Source organism: Ochotona curzoniae, unplaced genomic scaffold (assembly GCF_017591425.1).
Source record: "Ochotona curzoniae isolate NIBS_2020 unplaced genomic scaffold, NIBS_Ocur_1.0 contig_2318, whole genome shotgun sequence".
NCBI lineage: Eukaryota > Metazoa > Chordata > Mammalia > Lagomorpha > Ochotonidae > Ochotona > Ochotona curzoniae.
Window position 1 is genome coordinate 15,425,158 of NW_024465419.1, and position 20,001 is coordinate 15,445,158.

Here is a 20,001-nt window from a genome sequence, read left to right on the forward strand (position 1 = left end):
ACTGCCCTAGCATAAATGCTCTTTCTGTCAAGGCAAAAGAGAAACCCAACACTCTAAAGAATAAGACAATGTCACTGATCACTTATTTTATACTTACTTAGCATTTTGATGATTACGTGCAATCTTCCTCAATTCAATTTCACTGTCACATGTCATGATATTCACTCCAACTTTTGCGGCGTATTTTATCTGAGATGCTTGCTTGCAAGGATTTATGTAAATAATGTTTTCTGGCGGCACACCCAATTCTTGCACTAAAGCCATTTCATTCTGTGAAAACAAGATGTTATATACTACCATCTAAAAGGGAAAAATATTTCAACAGTATTCTTTTATATTTAAATATTTTGGGCTAAAAATTTGAGGTTAGAATAAGATATTACAGTTGGCATTCTGGCAATGCTCTGTTTTACCAGAGAAAATCCCACAATTCAGAAGTAGACTGATCTAGAGATAGCTCTAGCCTAAGAACCACGAGCAAATAGTTCCCGATGCTTCCACCTGAGTTGCCAACATCTAATGAGTACCGGTTTGTGCCTTGACTATCGGCTAATGGCCTGGGAAAGCAGCAGATGGTGGCCTAAGCCCTTGAGCATCTAGAGTCATCTTAGACTCAGAGGAACTTCTAAGCTCCTGGTTTCGGATCAGCTCAGCTCCAGCCACTATGGCCATCTTGGGAGTGAGGAAGTAGATGGAAGACCTGTCTCTGCTCTCTGTAATTCTGCATTTCAATAATAATAATCATTATTATTTACAGAGACTCACTACAAAATTTTCCTGTAATTGATATACTTGAAAATTTTGAGTATCAAACTGTAAACTTAAATAATTTTTAAAAAACCATCCAAAGACAAACTCCCTTGCATTGCTCTGTTGTGTTAATTTCCTTACAAGTGAAAGAGTTTAAGATGTGTAGTAACACAAAACTGAACTTACTTTATTAGAACAAGCAAACCCAGTTCCAAGAGCTGCCAAAATCTCCAGTACAGCTGGAGTAGCATTGCACTTCACTGTATAGAACGGCTTTATTGGAGCCACTAGATTCTGCCACTGACTGTGCTTTTTCACAATCTTTCCAAGATCTCCCACAAAAAATGCACTTTTTCCTGTCTGTTGGGAAAAAAAGACAAAACACAAAGAAATTGAACATTATTTTCATACACATTGGAACACTTTAACCAAATCTATTGAATTTGAAAAGGAAACTGCTGAATATATTCATTTTCTGTTTAAACTTGATTTTGTGCAGCTGTATACAGCCATATAAAATTAAAACAGCAAAGCAAAAAAAAAAAAAAAAAACAAAACAAAACAAAACAAAAAACAAAAAACCCTGCACCTTTGATAATTGCCTCAATTTCACTTCTTGGTAGTTGAGAGAAGACGACCTATCTGTTCAGAGGGGAATCTGTCAGTGAAATGGCTAAGACAGTACTCGGAATGCTCAAATCACTTGGCAGGGAGTCCAGCTTCCTGCTAACATGCACCCTGGGAGGGAGCAGTGATGATGCAGACTCCATTTCTGCCACCCATACCGTAAGCCTGGACTGAGGCCAGCCCTGCTTCAGCTTTGCCCAGTCCCAGCTGTCAAGAGCATCTGCAAAGTGAACCAGCAGATCTTCCATCCACTGGTTTACTCCCCAAATGGCTATATTGGCCAGAGCTGGGCCAGGCTGAAGCCAGGAGCGTGGCACTTCTTTCAGATCTGCCACAGCCTACTCCACTGACATTCCATACAGGCACCTTGGCTGGTTCCACTTCTGATTCAGCTTCCTGAGAGTAGTGTGCCTAGGAAAGAAGCAGACAGCCCAAGTTCTTAGGTTCCTTCAACCTTATGGGAGAACTGGAAAAGTCCCTTGGCTCCTGCCTTTGGACTGGTCATTACAGCCATTTAGGAGTTTGCCAGTAGATGGAACATTTCCACCTTCGTCTCTCTGTGTAACTGCTTTTCAAATAAACTACTCTGGTGGAAAAACACCAGGATTTATGGGCACCACCAAAAAGCAAGGGTTTAAAAAAAGGTGGGTAGGCCGTTTTCTTAGGCATAATCTGAGTCTTGAAATGTTACTGGTTGTGGGTAACAGAGCCAGGAAAGTACTGCTAAAGTCAGAAAAGAGTGACATCTGACTGCCAGCTTCCTGTGGATGGCTTGGCAGGAATGGGCTGAACAATTTGACAATAGTATAACTAGTATTTCAAGAAGCCTAATGGTAAAGGAAGAGAGAAATAAAGGGACTTTTTCTTCTGAAATTGTCAGATACACTTACCAGGGTATGTTCATATACATAGTTATCAATAACATTTCCAAGGTTTGTTCCTTCATCCAACAGGCCAACGGAGTAGTTTGCATCGTCAATGAATCCTTTCATCTCAGCCGTATTCCACAAAGCCGAAAGTCATATACCAGGAAAAACAAGAGATGGGCCAGCAAGCCTATGTCTGGGTCCTTAGAATATGCAACAAACTGTCAAAATAGAAATTGGATCAAAAGTTCGTATTATTTCAACAGCTAAACAGAACTATTAATGAAAGCGTATGCAACATGTCTAATTTACTGAATTTATACAATTATAAGCACTATTTAGAAAAACCAGGTAATATTGTTTCATGCTATTGAAAAGCAAATGTACACCTCACACATTTAAAAAAATGTAAATCTTAAATCTTTTAAAATAAGCAAAGATCTTTCAAATACTGATTCAGTGCCCAAATTCCAACTCGGGTGGGCAAAGTGAATGTAAGGAGCCCAGAACTCTAACTGGGTCTTACACATGAGTGGCAGAGATTCAGTTTCTGAGCCATCTTTGCTGCCTCCCAGGATGTGCACTAGCAGTAGGTCCTAGTGATGGTTAAGTATATCTCAAGCAGTGACAACTGCTGCATACCATCTGTGTCCCTACCTTGCTTTATACTTCTTCTCTAACATATACTCATTACCTGGCACTCACACGGAAAACTGGGAGTATTGGATAACTGACGTCACTTCTGCTGCAGGCAACTGAGGAGTGAACCAGCAGATGGAAGAGTTGTTTTTTTTGGGGGGGGGGGGGGGGGAGGAGGGGTCTGTTACTGTCCTCCAAATAAATTCGTAAGTCAATAGGCAGCTAGTGATCTATCTGCAGTCAAGAAGTTAACAGCTTGTCTTCAACATACTACATCCATACAACGGCATTTCCAGGTAAATGCACACAAATGTGTTAAGGAAAAAAAAAATCATACAGCACATTAATTAAAAACATTTGTTTAAAAGAATGGGTCCAAATGGACTGTCAACTGCTGAAAACAGAAAAACTGCCATCAAAATTGGTAACAAGGTACAAACCAGCTACCTGCACACTCACTCAGTTACCAAGAACTCTGATTAGGGATCAGCTTGGCACAGTGAGTAAAGCCCCGCATCTCAATGAGCACAGGTTCCTGTCCCAGCTGCTCCACTTCTGCTCTGGCAGCAGAGAAGGCCCAGGTGCCTGGGCCCGTATAACCATGTGAGAGACCTGAAAGCAGCTCCTGGCTTTGGACCTACCCAGCCCCAGCTGATGTGAACATCTGGGAAGGAAACCAGTGGATGGAAGATCTAACTCTGCCTTTAAAGTGAATAAATCTTATTTAAACAAACAAAACCCTCTAGCTCTATTTAGGCCTAATCCTATTCTCCAATCAAACCTTTCCCCATTGTTTAGTTCACCTATTCTTTTTAGCAGCGTATCAAGACATAATAGTGGCCAACACAAGCTGTCTTGGCAACCTGATTTAAAACCTGTCATTCATTCATGCTGCGTGTCCTCCTTCATCTTCCCTCTGCATCACATTAGAGGTCACCTTGGGTGATGGTTCGTTCTTATCCTGCAAGTACTCCAATTTCAGTGATTCCCAAAATATCCTAAATAAGCTATAGCAATAGTCAAAGTTCATGAAATACAAAATTTTATTTTTAAACACCAAGTTCATATCCCAAGGACCTAATTACATTTAGTTGAACTGTCAAATCTCTTTCTTGCTGTGGCAGAGACAAAAAAGTTGAGGAATATTTTCGTTTTACCAAAGAAGTTATTTTATGCTTATCTGCATGAAATCTAACACTCAGGCAGTAAGTCAAAGCACAACTTAGCATTCTTCTAAAGGCCGCTACATGACTAACGATTAAATCTGATCAGAGTAAGGGTGTCTACTTTAAGCAAAAGATAAGAAGAATTCTAGAATAACATTCAAGCAAGCATCAAGAGCAATACAAGGCCACTTAAAGAGGTAAATGTCAAAGCAGTAATGAGTAACGATTATTTAGGTGCAAGAAGTTTTGAAATTTACTTCATGTGTTTTTCATGAACTTTTTGAAGAACCCTCATATCCATCGATTTTAAAATGTTTTGCACCAAAACATTTATCAATTTCCACAAATTCTTTGCCATATGTTTTGCTTAAAAACACTTGATTATCCAATCAGGAACCACTGCAGGCGACTAAATGCTCCCATGAGCAGAAAATTCCCATCAGAACAAGACTCAGTCTCCATTCCCTACAGCTGCAGGGTGGCCCTCTGCCTCTCACTCAGCTCCCCAACTGTTACCAGAACAGACTGTGCCTTTCTTGCTGACTGCCACGTTCTTCAGAGCTTTTTCTGGAGTAGTAAGAGCACAAGAGCAGACTATTTCTCAACTACTCTCAAGCAACATAATCTAGTAGGTTCAACTCCTTCTGGCTGCTAAACTAGCTTAGGTATCATAGCAGGCATAGCAGGCATGTTCTTAGCAATATACTAGATACTGCTCTTAGTATCAATTCTCTGAATCCTTAAAATCACAATGGTACACGCTATCCCCATTCTACAGATGAAGACACTGAGGCACAGACAAGTTTGTAATCAAACTGTGTTTAAGCAAAGCAGACAATATGGTGCTCCCAATACCTCATTCCTATAAAGCACAGGATGTCTTCTTCTGAGGAGCAGAGGGAGAGGAAATCCAACAGAGCTCTCATAATAAAATTATTACATTTCCCAAATCAAGTAACCACTTTGAGGCATATTAAACTCCCATAGGTAGTGAATAAACTCTAAATTTACTCTTGCTATAATAAATCTCCTATTACACCTAGGCCTTTCTATTTTCCTTTATGATTCCATTTATTTTATTCTTTGATTTTAGATAAGTAGATCCTGAACCTTAAACTATTTCTTCTACTGGCACATCTCCACAACCGTATTATCAAGTGCTTTTGGTAGTAAATCTGATTTCATCCACACAATTAAGCCAACCAGACACCTGCTTCTTGACACTACAAACTCATTTCATACAAGTGAAATAATTTTAAATGTCAACTCAAAATCTAAAAGTTGACAAATAATGGGATCACAATGAATAAAAACATACACCAAGGAGTACAAATATGAAAATCAAGTACTGCTCTAAAGGAAAGATATAATGCTTATGAAGTGAGGATTCATCTTTGAAATGGAATGGTCACTTCAGAAGAAATTGCAATGTAGTTAACCAAACTGACAAAAAGACTCTATTACAATAAAATTCATTTGCTCTATTAGCAGTTTTCAACAAAAAAGGACTAAGGCAAATTCAAGTGCACTAAAAGATGCATTACATGCCAGTGTTATTTGATATCCTTAATTAGATTAACACGAAGATAGTTGATTATACTGTATGCAGTCTGAAGGCTTTGGGATTCATACAAATTCCTAGACCAGAGTGAGGTCTCTCTCAGGAACAAGTAATGATAACAAATTCCCCAAAAGTGTGTTAAAAACAAAGGCCCACCTTTCACATCTCTAACAGTCCATAACCTTTATAGACAAGTGATCCACATGTAAGTTCAAAGCTGGACTATCTGACTGGTAACACCTTCCCAGACCCAGGAAAAACTAACTCCTTGGAATCTGCAGAATATAAACACTTGTAGGAGACAGGTTTTCTAATACATTTTGGGCAACAAACTGTTCAAATCATCTGGAAGCTCAAAGTTTCTAGTAATTTTCAGGTGGATAAGGATGGGATGATCCTTAGTCTTTCTTACTTTCAAAGCCCCAAATATAAAGGAGTTCTAAAATGTGGTTTAAAATCATTCTCCTGCAAGTTTCTTAACATGGTAGGCCAAAATATATCACAGCTCCCCTGATCACAAGGGTCTAGGTTCTCACATTTTTGCTCTATTTAAAACACTAATATTTTACTAAAATTAACTGGTGAATCATGTGTTAAACCAAAATCTCGAGATGCGGCATGTTCTGAAGAGCCAGTGTGAATGACACATGCTGGGAGGTAACAGCACCACATTCCAGGCCCACGTCACCACACTTCAGTTCCCAAGACTTCACCATACCCTCCACTAAGAAGGCAAGCCCAGCTTACAGAGACAGACCAAGTCTCTGCAATTCTTGCTGACAATGATGACAACCCCCAACTAACACCACATCTTGTTATCTGGCTTACAGATTAAGAAATAACACTAATTGGCTCCAACACATAATGGATCAGTATTGTACTACAGCCTGATGCTGCTGGACCTTGAATTAGTTTCATCACACTTTCCAAAATCTATTCAAAGCAAGTTTTAAGATTCTCTTCAAAACAGAAGAGCAATTTTACTGTTAACAAAAATTTGGGCGTTTGTAATACACAGTAAGTATTCTTTACTCACAAGCACTTTAAAACTATTTTCACAATCAAAGACCTTATTAATACATATTTCAAAAGTTCATGTTATTTTGCTAACAATAGCTATAATCCCAATACTACTTTCACGGAATAAGATGCCTTTTGGATCATATATGGCAAGGGAAAAAAAAAAGCACAACAGTAACCCTTATTTACACCGCTGTATTGGTGTGTTTGGAGAACACATGGTCATGAAGAGCTGCCGAAAGAAAAAGGTTCCAAAGAATCGTTCACTGCTCCCTGGAGCCTTTCCTGAGGGCACTCAGCCCTCCTGTTCCTGAGTGGAGATCCAGGAGCAGTGGCTGCAGCAGCTGGGCACTTGCCTTGTTACACACCTGCTACAAAGGCGTCTACAGTTGATTGTACTTCAGAAGAAACTGACACATCTCTCAAATAATCACAAGATAATTCTGGCAGCACAGCCCACTTGACACCAAGCTGGATGAATATGAGTCTTGGGTTTCTGCAGTGAAGAGCTCCCTGGAAGTAGAACAGGGAGAGCTGAAAGGCGGAGAGTACGGCTTCCCAGACACCTACGCAGGAAACCCAACCCTAACACACCAGTGCTCCTGGCGAGCACCGCTTCTGCCTCATTAAAAATGAGAACTTAAGAGGGACTTTGAAATTTACACAACTCTTAATGATGCCTACTGGCAGTGTCCCCTTTATTTTCATACAACACTCCATCACTCAGTACTCAGCTCACAATTTTACAAAAAATAGACAATTTAAATTCCCTCTACATTCTACCTATAAGAGAAACAAACAAAAAAATTACTTACCCATACAGAATATCTTTATAAATAATTATAAATGACTGCCCGAAAGAGCACTAGAAAGACTTGAAAAAGATGACTGACTTAACATATTTGAGGCCCGGAGCAAGTCAGATAACAAAAAAAGGATGAACTTTTGCCATATTGGAGCAAAAACAAGTGGCAGGCCTACGTTGAGTTTTTTCAGGTGATGAGGCTGAAAAAAAGCTAAATAACCCTAAGAAAGAACACCAAAGGTGACCACTGAAGAATTTTTCAAAAAGGGAGTAAGAATAAACATGCTATACTTAAGAAAAGCATAAAGATACCCAAAGTGACTGTGCAAAGGCTACCTAAACAAAATTGCCTCAAAATAAATGCTAAAACATACCTTAATGAGAAAATTTTCACTGATTGCCGATTTTCACAGCAATCTGCATCGTTTTTACAAATGGAAAAGGCATGATCAGGTACTCTTAGGCAATTCTTGATTATTTGATATAAAGACTAAACATTTTTCTGGAGATGGTGTATACTTAAACACAAGTTAAATACTTAACTACTTTTGGTAACTGAGATGCATATTAAGTGCAAATTTTCTAGCTTTGCTGGTTTCCATGCAGCACAGCAAATAACCCTATTTATCTCAGTAAGATCTCATTGTCCATCCGATGTCTATGCTCAATGAAAATTTGTCTTCATTATGCATTAAAGTTACACGTAGGTATGACATTACGGCAGGTTAAACTGCCCCTGCACTATCAGCAACTCCATCAGAGCTCTGGCTCCAGTTCTGACCACAATGCTTGTGATCTAGCATCCTGCAAACGATTCTGGATAGCAGATGATGATCCTCCAAGTGACTGGGCCCTGCCACCCACGTGGGACACCAGGATGGGAGCGAGTCAGCTCTGTGCCTCTGCCTTCCAAATAAACAGTCCCCTGTGTAAATCTCCCAGGTGTTTGCTCTAACTCCTTTAGATGTTGTTTGCAATTTTTCAAACAACTGCTTATTACTTAACAGTTGATTGTATTCGACCTAGAATCTGGCAGTGTGACACTTCCCTTTCTGGTAAGAGGCTCTATCCTGACAGGTAAGCAGTACTGGTCTAGGTGCTGGAGTTCAGAGCATGTAACCGCGTACAACAGCTACACTGCTGGGTTAGTAACAGTTTTAAAACATACATCATTGCTTTTTCTTATTGGATTAATAAGAAATATTCAGAAACACGCTTCCCCTCCCCAGAAATCTCTGTATTTGGGATTATTGTTTGCGTCCTTGTTAACATATTTTAAAAAGATTTATTTTTATTGGAAGGCCAGATTTTTTAGAGCGAAGGAGAGACAGATATTCCTGTTCCATCTGCTGGTTTACTCCCCAAGTGGTCACAATGGGTGAAGCTCAGCTGATTCAAAGCCAGGACTTTCTTCCGGGTCTCCCATGTGGGTTCCCAGGCTTTAGGCCATGCTTTACTGCTCTCCCATGCCACAAGCAGGGAGATGGAAGGAAGTGGAACAGCTGGGATATGAATCCAGCACCCATATGGGATCCTGGCATGCACAAGGCCAAGATTTAGCCACTAGGCTACCGTGCCAGGCCCTTTGTTATCATGCTGTGATATCCTTTCCTAGCTCTGATGATCCCAAACACAGGCTGACTACACTGAATACAAAGAAAATAAAAGCTAGTGTTAGGAAATCCTTGCAAACAACAGACATAGAAATTAACTAAGGTCAGCATAAAATTAATATTAAATTCAACCTATAGAAGCACATACAAATAGTAAGGAGCTGTTTCCTAAGCATATGCTTTTAAGAAACTAAAAAATTACGGCTAATGTTCCTCCATTCCTAAAAACTATCCCAGAGTACTGCTGTTCAACAGAACTTTCTGTGGATGACTACAATGTCCTCTATTGGTACTGTCCAAAGCAACAGCCAATAACCAGCTACATATGTGGGTTTTACATCTACATTAGAATGTAAATCTCTAATTTAATTCAGCTTTATTAAATCCATAGCTACAATATGTCTAGTAGCTACTGTTCTGAAGAGATGTTCAACAGCTGGTGCTGTGACACAGCAAGTAAAGTTGCTGCCTGTAGGACTGGAATCTCTTATCGGCACCAGTTTAAATCCTGGCTGCTCTACTTCTGATCCAGTGCCTGGGCCCTTGTACCCATGTGGGAGACTGGAAAACTCCTGGCTTCTTCAGCTTGGCCCAGCGCCAGCTGCTGCAGCCATTTGGAGAGTGAACCAGCAGGTGAAGATCTCTGCCTTTAAAATAAAATACATTTTGGGGGGGAAAAAAGTTCTAGAGGGTACCTTTTCCATGGTAGAGATTAAGTCTGCATACATCAGAATTTAAAAAAGCAAACAAAAATCAACCCAAAGCTTACAGCACAATGCCTATGTGAGCAAACAGTAAAAAAAACTTCATATCAAGTCCTGAATAGACTTGAACTATGCGCTTACACCAGACACAGTTTAGGGCAGGGTATTCTACAATGTGCTGTCTTGACTGCTGCTCTAAGTGAAGTTGGCTGTTAACACTTCGTAACATATAATAGCTGGATATGGCTTGACTAGTCCTATTAAATCAGTATAACATGAAGAATACAGGTTAGAGAACTGGACGGCTGAAGCTCTGCTTCTTACCATGTGAAAAATCCCTTAAGTGGGCATGGAGAATTTTGGAATGAAGGTGAAGGACATTATCTGTTTTCTGGGCCTTACCAGTATGTGAGTACTTCAATTAGGACAGCCTCCTCAGGCCATCTGAGCAATAACCAGCTTGGAATAGCAGCCTACCACTTAAGTTTTATAGTTTAATGTTTCTGTAACACTTCATTTGTAATAGTTGGGAGTTAAGTAATCCTTACTTTTCAGGAAAATATACAAGATATGAAAAACTCCATAAGAACGGATGTAGATTATCTTAACAAAGCATACAGAATATCAACTATCCTTTAGAATTAATGCAAGAGCTGTCTTCTATGCCCTGTAATCTCTTTAGCTCTCTCTGAAAACATTCCAATTTTCCCAAAGCAAGAATATCACGGCCCCAAAACCTTCTTTATCCATCCATGTGCCATTTTTTCACACTGTGCTAATACAGAGACACCATTTATTTGTAAGACATCACTTAAATATTACTTTCTCCATGCCAATGGGATTGAAATACCTTTAAAAAGTAGCATTAGCAAATTCATGTTGGTTAAAGAGTGCAAGGCCTGTTAAGACGTATAAATTCAAAATAATTAGAAGGCAGAGCGTCAATTTACAAAATGCTGATGTTTTTATGAACTTCCTACGTTAACAGGCGAGTTATGACAACCAGGCAAAGAAAGTCTTAAATAACACATTTCTGGGATAAGGAAATTTCTCTTGCCCCACACACCTTTAAAATTAATTCAAGAAACTTTTGGGACCAGACAGTATTTTATGTAACCAGAAGAATGTGAGTCAGCATCCTGTAATCACAATATTTCTATAGCAAAATTTAGGAATATTAACATTAAATGGGATAAGATAAAAATAGCCACAGGTCAAGACAGATTCAGGTCAGGTTTATTTTCTAAAATTAGTTTAGGGCACATCAAGGAAGCTATAAGGGAATTACTTTGCAGAGATGGTGCTACGACCCAGCAGGTTAAGCCCCATTTGGGACACCAACCTTCCATTACTGGAGCGCCTAGGACCGCATCCACCTCTGCTGCTGCTTCCTGCTAAACAAACCTGGGAGGAAGCAGACAATATCACAAGAGCCCAGACCCCTGCCACCCCACGAGACCCTGGGTGGAACAAACTCCTGGATCCTGGCTTTGGCCTGGCTCGGCCTTGGCCGCTGCTGACATTTAGGGAATGAATTAGCAGAAGGAAGATCTCTTTCACTGTCTCTGCCTTCCAAATAAATAGAAAAAAAAAAAAAATCTCAACAGCTCTTGGCATTTCAGAATATGGAAAGGAATTATGGACCTTCAGCTTCATAGTAAAGCATAAAGTACTACAGTTTAATATACACTGTACTTGGGCATGATAAATTTAATTGGTCATTCTGGCTGACAGACCTGAAAGTAAGTCTTTTTTTAATGCTTGCACCATATATATTTTTAATTCTTAAAACTTATACAATTCTGTGTAGTGTGGGATTCTCCTCGCGCCTCCCCCCATTGATTTGTCCCATGTCAGACTCTTCACAATGAGTTACAATTCCATCAGTCTGCTATTTAAGTGTGCCCCGACAATACTGGTACAGACAATGTCAGACAGTCCATCATCCCACTGTCTAAATATATATATATCCGACACTTTCGTTGGGAGTCCATCTTATGTTTGGAAGCAGAGATGCATGTTGCATTGCGTCTTCTGTTAAGTCTCTTTAGCACAATCTAAGGAAGGAATGGTCATAACTATTCCAACACCAAGAGGGAAATTTATAGCCTTTCTGACTCCTACAGTACTATTCACTGTATTACTTTTTCTGATTTGGTAGAACCATTCATGTATCAGCTCACTGGTATCAGTCTCTTAAGTCTTTAAGATAAAAAGAAGGTTAAGATTCCGTAAACATAAGAGACATATCCTTTTTGTTCTTGAATTCCCACCTCAGAATTCACCAGTAACTATGTCAACTAGACCCCAATTCATAAGAGTAAAGTTTTGAATCTCCCTGAGAACTTGAGTGAAAACATCAGATGTTAGAAGTAAAATAAACCTAAGCTAAATTTCTAACTGGACTTATCAAGTGTATTTGCTCGTTTTAATACACTTCTATTTGATGGACTATTTAATAAAACCACACATCAAGGTGCAGCTATAGTGGCCCTGGAAGCTTTGCTTGTGTAGTTAGTATCAATAGCTAGAGCGTCTGGATAATGTCAGCTGTATTCCAGGAACTGAGGCCTAGTTGTCTCGGTACTTTCAAATGAACAAGTGGATGGAAGGTATGACCCCAGCCGCCCACACCTCTCCTTTTGTCTATGAGTCATTGAAGAATTTGATCATAAGAAAGCGTTTTGAAGAGATGAAATTAACAAAAAAAAAAAAGGAAAGAAAAGAAAATCAAAACCCACGAGATACAGTTTCCGCTGATCTTTGTTTGTGAAATGTGTCTCCTGAGCCTGGTGTGGTGGCCTAGCGGCTAAAGTCCTCGCCTTGAACGAGCTGGGATCCCATATGGGTGCTGGTTCGATTCCTGGCAGCCCCACTTCCCATCCAGCTCCCTGCTTGCGGCTTGGGAAAGCAACTGAGGACAGCCCAAAGCTTTGGGTTCCTGCACCCACATGGGAGACCTGGAGGAGCTCCTGCCTCCTGATTGGCTCAGCTCCGGCCGTTGCGGTCACTTGGGGAGTGAATCATCGGACTTAAGATCTTCCCCTCTCTCTCTCTTCTCCTCACTAGATATATATAGCTGCCTTTCCAATAAAAATAAACAAATCTTTTTAAAAAAAGTAATATTTATCACATACTAAAGATAAATTTTAGTGTTTTAGTCAATGGTAAATGATTCCTACAACTCGGTCAAGCCTGTAACCAGTAACCATCAGGTTTCTAGTTCAGAATTTCAAAAAAGCTTTAAGGTCAATGCACTTATAAGGAGGTAAACAAAATCTCAGGTTTTGAGAAATAGACAGCAACACAGTACTCTACCTCAGACCCCCACCCCCAAGGCGAAATACTTACATGGACAAGTTAGGAGATGGAACCCCCTATCATCAGCTAGGTTCCCAAGGTGGCTCAGCGTTGAAGTCGAACTGCTCTCTATACAGCACTTCTCCTAGGCCCTCTGGGTAGTTGTATACTTGGTCAGAAAGTTCGCCCTAAAGAAGAAAACCAAAGAAGCAGTAGGTTGTCCTACGTTAAACAATGGTTAGGTTGCGCTTCAAGCAGGTTAGGCTGATTTGGATGAACTAGAGAACAGTATTTTTAATAGAGTATGTTTTACTAAAGTCACATGACACAATTTTTTTTAAGGGTTCTACAATAATACCAAGGACTTTGCTAAGTCACTGTACCACAAAAGTCAGACCTTGACATCACAGTCTGTCCCCCAAAACCCAAATCTGTAGGTGGCCTAAAATTTTAAAATGTTCAACTGTGTATGAAACACTTTTAACTAGCATGGTCTGGAATGTCCACAGAATACCCTTTTATTCCTAAATTCAACTTTTTCAAGTATAAACGGCTGTTATATTAGTTATGTGATTAACTAATATATTACAGTATGTATCTGACATAATAGAGAACTATCTCAATATTGCACTTACTCAATGTTGGGCAAGTAAGCTCTGTCTCCTCACACACACCCTGTGCTGCTCTTTTCCGTTATATCACCATCAGGAACAACCCATGCTTAAGTGCTTAGCACCTTGTGTAACATGCTGAGTAATTCCTAGAAATGATCGGGGTCAGCACAGTAGCATACTAGCCTAAGCCTCCGCTGGCAGCACCAGAACCCATATGGAGATCTCATTTCTCAAGTCCCAGCTGATCGACTTCTGATTCCATTCCCTGCTAAAAGCCTAGGAAAGCAGCAGAGGATTGCTTAGGCCCTTGGACCCTTGCACCCATGTGGAGACTCAGAAGCTTCTGGCTCCTAGTTTCTGGTCAGTCCAGCTTCAGCTGTTGTGGCCATTTGGAGAGTGAACCAATGGATGAAAAATCTTTCTCTCTGTAACACTCTGCCTTTCAAATAAAAAAAAAAAATTAAAAGCAAAAACAGTTTGGGCCTGGCACAACAGCCTAATAGTGGCTTAAGTCCTAACCTTGCATGCTGGAATCCCACATATGGGTGCCGGTTCATGTCCCAGCTGTTCCACTTCCCATCCAGCTCCCTGCTTGTGGCCTAGAAAGCAGTTGAGGATCGCCCAAAAAGCCTTGGGACCCTGCACCTGTACGGGAGACCCATAAGAAGCTCCTGGCTCTGGATTGGCTTAGTTCCAGCCATTTTGGCCACTTGAGGAGTGAAAGGGGAGATGGAATATCTTTATGTATATCCACCTTTCCAATAAAAATGAACAAATCTTAAAAAAAAAAAAAAAAAGTCGCCAGCTGCCATGACTGACCGGCTAGAGTTGTCACTTAAGCTCAGAGGGGAGACCTCTAGTTCTACCTCTAACCCAGGAGTTACTGCTTAATGTAGCACAACCTCCTAACACCTGCTACAAAGAAGGTAATGAGCATCCTAAGCATGCCTTGATAAAGCTTATCTCAGTCAACTAAAGCAGGGACACCCTTAAGGGAGGTGAAAAGCTCCTCCTAGATCACATTTGAAAGACAAGGATGATTAGAAAAGAACTCCTACCTTGGGTAATGGAGACTTTTAACTGTAGGTTCTAAATAATATACTACAACCATAACACACACTCCATTTTTTACATCAAAAATGGTTTTAAAAATAAAACAAGCCAATTGAGATTGGCATAATACAGTGGAATGTGGCATGGGTATCCCATATGGGTACCAGGTGGAGTCCCAGCTGTGCTACTTCCCATTCAGCTCCCTGATAATGCACCTGGGAAAGGAGCAGCAGATGGCCAAGTGCTTGGTCCCCAGCACCCAAGAGAGACTCGGAAGAAGCTCCTAGCTTCTGGCTCCTGCCTTTGGCGGAGGGGGGAAGGGGAGTGTGAGTGGGAAGCCAATTTATGCTGGGGACAGTTCACTCCAGATCATTCAAATAAACAGAATAATCACTATTTTTTCATGTTTTTCCTGCTATGCAACTCAAGCAGTGAGGTGCAACATCAAGAACATTATGCCTCAGACCTTCACAAATGTTGTTGAGTATCTGCAACATGTGTAATGAACAACTAAAAATACTGGTAAGGAATGAAAACCCCCCAATTTGAAAGGTTTATTTTACAATGTAATGAAAGGAGTACATGGGGATAAAAGAGGGCCACCTACACACAGAATAGATGGGATGTTTATCCAGTTAAGATAAGGCATGATTGGAAAAATACTTTATTCTCACTTAGAAACACACTTTGTCTTTGGGAGGTGTTTACACATACAGTTTAGCTAACACTTCTCTTGTCAAGGGAGGGGTATAAAAAGCAAGGTTAGACCAAGAAACTGTCTCAGGCCAAAGATACGGGCAGACATGACAACTGAAGACCATGTAGTGCCCTGGGTTGGATTCTGGCTCAGGGAATCCAAGCAAAATCTGGAGTCCACACTACCAAATCCATTTTCCTAATTCCCACAAATGAACTTTGGCAAGGTAATGCTAATGTCAACTGTTAAGCATGCGAAGTCTGTTAACGTCTGTGAAAAACTATTTACCTTCAAAAAAAAAAAAAAAGATGAAGCAATATAGTCACATGACTTACTCAGAAGTAAAAAAATAACCTGATAGGGCCCAGCCGGGTAGCCTAGTGGCTAAAGTCCTCGCCTTGAACATGCCAGGATCCCATATGGGTGCCAGTTTTAATCCCGGCATTTCCGCTTCCTGAATCCAGCTCCTGCTTGAGGCCTAGGAAAGCAGTAGAGGGCGGCCCAAAGCCTTGAGACCCTGCACCCGTGTGGGAGATCTGGAGGAGGTTCCTGACTCCTGGCTTCCGATCAGCACAACTCTGGCCGTTGTGGCTGCTTGGGTAATGAATAATTGAATGGAAGATCTTCCTCTCTGTCTCTCCTCCTCTCTGTATGTCTGACTTTCCAATAAAAATAAAACTTAAAAAAAAAAAAAAAAACCTGGTAAAAGCAGCAATGGATGGATATCAAAAATTTGCTGAGTTAAAAAAGCCTTGTATACAAAATAATGCCTGGTGTAATATCCTATCGGTGTTCCAGAACATCGAAACACCCTCACTGCCAACGTACCTAGCTCTATTTAATGATATGGGCATGCTACAGTTGGCAAGTACCCCAATTGTCTCCCATTTTCTCTGAAATGCAATTCTTACCGCAAAGACCATTTGATCTCCAGCACCTTCTTTACTGAACAGGGCTTACCCCTTTCTACTTAACGTTTTTAACTCCTCCCGCTTCTCCATCTTGGTCACCACGTTTGTAAGGGTTCTCATGAGCCCTGCCAGGCCATCTAAATTCTTTTCCTACTCCTGCCACCCTAGTGCCCATCACCCCTTCCCCCGTGAGCTCATTCTCATCCAAGGTGGAGGTTCAATGCTGCCAACAGCACATGTAGAGCTTGACGTGCCCAAGACGCCAGCACAAAACCCGGCTCCATCTGCCGCAACACCACGTGTCCTTCACGTCTCTGAACCAGCGGTTTTCCACATCCACGGACTTGCCGGGTTCAAACACGTCACACCCCAGCTAACTGTTGGCAATCAAGGTAGTAACCCAGAAAAGCCACCCCAGCCCATTCTCCCGTCTGCCTAGGAATCGTGGCGCGGACGGGAAAGCGAAGCCATGGTGACTAATCCTCCGGCTCCGGGAGGTGACCGGGTGAGTGAAGGCGACTCGGTCCAATCAGGAGCGCCGCAGGGGCGGAGCGGCAGCCCCGAGGCTTTTCCAGAAGGGGCCAAAGGCCTCCCTCTCGCTCGCTACCTGACACCAGGGCTTCCCCGCCGCCGGGCCCCGGCTGGCGTCAACTTTCCTCCAGCAGAGGGGGACCGCGCTCCCGCTCCACGGCCGCCCACCCCCCAAGAATCCGACCTCCTCTGCAGCTGTCACCAGCGGCGGGCGCCGGGCCCGCCCCGCTCCATTCATAACCCCGGGCCCCGGCCGTTGCAAGCCGGCGCGACGCCCTCCTGCCCGCCCAACTCCGCAGGCAGCCAAGGTGGAGGCACCGCGCGTGCAGGGTCCGGAATGCGGGGACCCTGGCCCCTCCGGGCCGGCGGCCGGTCCCCCTCCCCGGAAACAGCAAGGCACCACGGGAGAGGGATGGGGGCCCCCGCACGCCGCGCCAGGCGATCGCGGGGACCCCCTGTCTCCCTGCGCACGCCCCTAAGCACACGCCCCCCTCGCCCCGACCGGGGCGACTCCCGCTCGCCCAAAGGGGGAAAAAAAAGCAGCCAGGCAGCCGCCCGCAGCCCTCGAGGCGCGACCGCCGCCCTAGCTCCGCTGCGTCGCCGCCGCAGGCACCGACAGCCGCCACACACGCCGGCGTCCGCCATGTTCGGGGCGCTGCGGGGACGCCGCGCGGGAGCCCCGGGGCCCCGGAGGAGGACAGCCCGGGGATCCCTGCTCTGCCCCCGGAGCCCCCGTCCCGTGCCGGGGCCGCGGCCCCATCCCGCCCCGCCCCGCGGGCCCCCTTCCTTCCGCCTCGGTTACTCACGTGAGATAACGGCCCAAAGAGTCGGGTAAAGCGTCTTCTCTTTTTCGGCGGAATTTTTAAAGAGGGATGTGGTTACCTTGAGCAGAAATACCCAAGGCGGCCTGGGCCATAGGCTGCGGGAACGACGTGAGGGAAAAAGCGCGGCCCCGACACCAGCAGCTGTGCGGCAGTGACGGCGGCGGCCCGAGAGAAACCGGAGCAGCGCGGGCGAAGAGGAGGAAGAGGCGGGGGGCCCGGTGCGGGGGAGAGGACTCGGCCTCGTCAGGGCGCAGAGGGGACAGCACAGCCAGAGAGGTGAGAGGAGGCGACGACCCGGCAAGGAGGGGAGGGGGGAAGAAGAAAAAGGGAGAGAAGGAACGCTACGGCCGGCGGGAGAGGCAGCGAGTGTGGGAAGGCGGTGCCGCCGACGCCAGTGTTTATAGTCCGGGGCGGAGCCGGGGGGACGTCACAGCCGGCCGGCGGCGCGCGAGCGGGGCGGAAGAGGGGGCGGGCCGGCCCGGCGGGGCAGGTGCAGGCCGCCCCTCCGCGCGCGCGGCTAGCCGGCCGCTTCCCGCCCTGCGCGGGCGCGGGCGCGGGCGTGGGCGTGGGCGCGGGCGCGGGCGGCAGGCCGGGGAGGCGGCTGAGCGCGGGCGCGGAGGGGCGGGCCGGGGAGGCGGCTGAGCGCGACTGCGGCGTCCGCCCCGGGAGTCCCGCGCTCGGGGCCGCGCCGGTCGTGGCTCGGCTCTGCGCTTTGTGAGCTCGACCGTCCCCGCCGCCACGAAGGACCCGGGGCTGCCTGTGCGGTGCTGGGTGCCGGGAGGCCTGTGGGGCGCCATGGCTGAGAGCTCCGTGAGGCCCAGGGCCGGAGGCAGGGTGTTGCGGGGAGTTGCCGCGTTTCACTGGGTGGTGCTCCGTTATGGAGGCGAGTTGTTCAGGGCCAGCCAGGAGCCGGCCCCGCTGTTTGAGTGGGTGGCAGAGGCCTGTGACCGCGGGCAAGTGTCCTCACTGTCCTTCCGTGGCAGTAGCGGCATGGAGCCGCAGGAATATTTTTTTTTACAGAAATGTGGCTTTTGTAAGAAGGCTTACTGCAGTCACATTTGTGTTTTATTAATGAGGGGCCTGTGCTGGAGAGGCGTTAGTGGTGATTCAAAGTGCAAGTTACATTAATCCCCCAGGCTTCGTTTTCGCGGTCATTTTAATTTCCTGTAGAACCAACTTTTTTTGTTTGTTTTTAACTGCAGGGTCTAAAATTACCTATATAGCTTTCAATTCTTAGAGTTTTTTTGTTTTTAATAAGATGTGTGCACCTGTGATCAGGAAACCCCAGGGCTCTTCTACTGCCCTGTGCCACGCAGACACGGTGACACCCGTGAAATACGTATTGACTTGGAGAACAAGGCCCTGACGCCTTGCTTCCTTTCTTGCTTTGCCGCTGTAGCAGCAGCATTGTGGTTAGTGAGTCAGTCAGCAGCGGGGCAAAGGCAGGCAATACGGGGATGCTGGGATCTTGCACAGGAGTCAGGAGCTGTAGACATTTGCAGTTTGTGTTTCTCTCTGTTTTGCTCCAGTGTACCTCGGCTTTGTTTTTCACTTTCCAATAGTTCTGGTGGAAGCAACAGACCCCATAGTGGAGGGAAAGCCACAGGCAACTAGGACAAGTACTGAGTGAGGAGAGCCTGCAAGGAAGTTAGGGAGAGAGAAAGTGATGGCAGCTAGGGCACTGGCTGCTTGGGGAAAGGTGGAGGGGTTTTGAAAGCTGGAAGTTGCAGGCAAGGGGAACAGCTGATAAGACGTCTCAGACACTGGGAAACTCAGTCGTTTTTCTGCCTCCTGCATAGGAGCATGACAGAAGTGAGATCTACAAGGGTCTGGCACTTGGACTTGTATTCTGGAATGTGATATGCACAAAGATAACTTAAAAAGATTTATCTATTTGAAAGGCAGAGTTACAGAGGAGACCAGAGAATTTTCTACCTGCTGGTCACAGTGGCCGCAATGACCAGGCTGAAGTAAGGATCCACCCAAGTCTCCCTCATGAGAGTACTTGGACTGTCTGCTTTCCCAGGCATATTTCCAGGGAGCTGGGTCATACGTGAAACAGCCAAGGCTTGAACCAATCCTGCTCTGGGCTGTTGATATTGCAGGCAGTGGCTTAACTTGCTGCACCAAACACCAGCCGTGTAAAGACATGTCTTTGAAAGATTTTTCTCTGGGCCAGCATGGTAGCTTGACAGGCTAATCATCTGTCTTGAGGTGCCAGCATCCCCTATGTGTGCCGGTTCGTGTCTCGGCTGTTCCACTTTCCATACAGCTCCTTACTTACAGTCTGCGTGAGCAGCAGATGATGGCTCAGGTCTTT

The 20,001-nt window shown here is 44.3% G+C and overlaps 2 protein-coding genes across 8 annotated transcripts in view; one reads left to right on the forward strand and one right to left on the reverse strand.

Annotated features, from left to right (window-relative positions):
• The window catches only part of AZIN1 (antizyme inhibitor 1), a 30,339-nt gene extending 12,255 nt beyond the window's left edge, over positions 1 to 18,084 (reverse strand). For 2 of the 7 annotated variants that reach the window (XM_040972674.1, XM_040972670.1), the window contains exons 1-6: positions 17,664 to 18,084; positions 13,103 to 13,239; positions 6,998 to 7,142; positions 2,268 to 2,464; positions 937 to 1,110; positions 98 to 270 (exon numbers count right to left, since the gene is read on the reverse strand). In XM_040972674.1, coding sequence (XP_040828608.1) covers positions 98 to 270; positions 937 to 1,110; positions 2,268 to 2,369 — 449 coding nt within the window. In that variant the 5' untranslated portion in view covers positions 2,370 to 2,464; positions 6,998 to 7,142; positions 13,103 to 13,239; positions 17,664 to 18,084. Of the gene's footprint in view, positions 1 to 97; positions 271 to 936; positions 1,111 to 2,267; positions 2,465 to 6,985; positions 7,164 to 13,102; positions 13,240 to 17,663 lie in introns of all 7 variants that reach the window. The other 5 variants (XM_040972676.1, XM_040972673.1, XM_040972672.1 and 2 more) reach the window with 4 other exon arrangements.
• Positions 16,796 to 17,692, forward strand: LOC121151353 (basic salivary proline-rich protein 3-like). Its single transcript, XM_040972695.1, has one exon. It carries the CDS (start codon positions 16,796 to 16,798, stop codon positions 17,690 to 17,692), a length of 897 nt encoding a protein of 298 aa, XP_040828629.1.
• Positions 18,085 to 20,001: the final 1,917 nt, after the last annotated feature.

What these genes read in the sequence shown, in the direction of transcription:
- LOC121151353 (XM_040972695.1), top strand. Translation starts at nt 16,796, where the DNA reads ATGGTGACTAATCCTCCGGCTCCGGGAGGTGACCGGGTGAGTGAAGGC.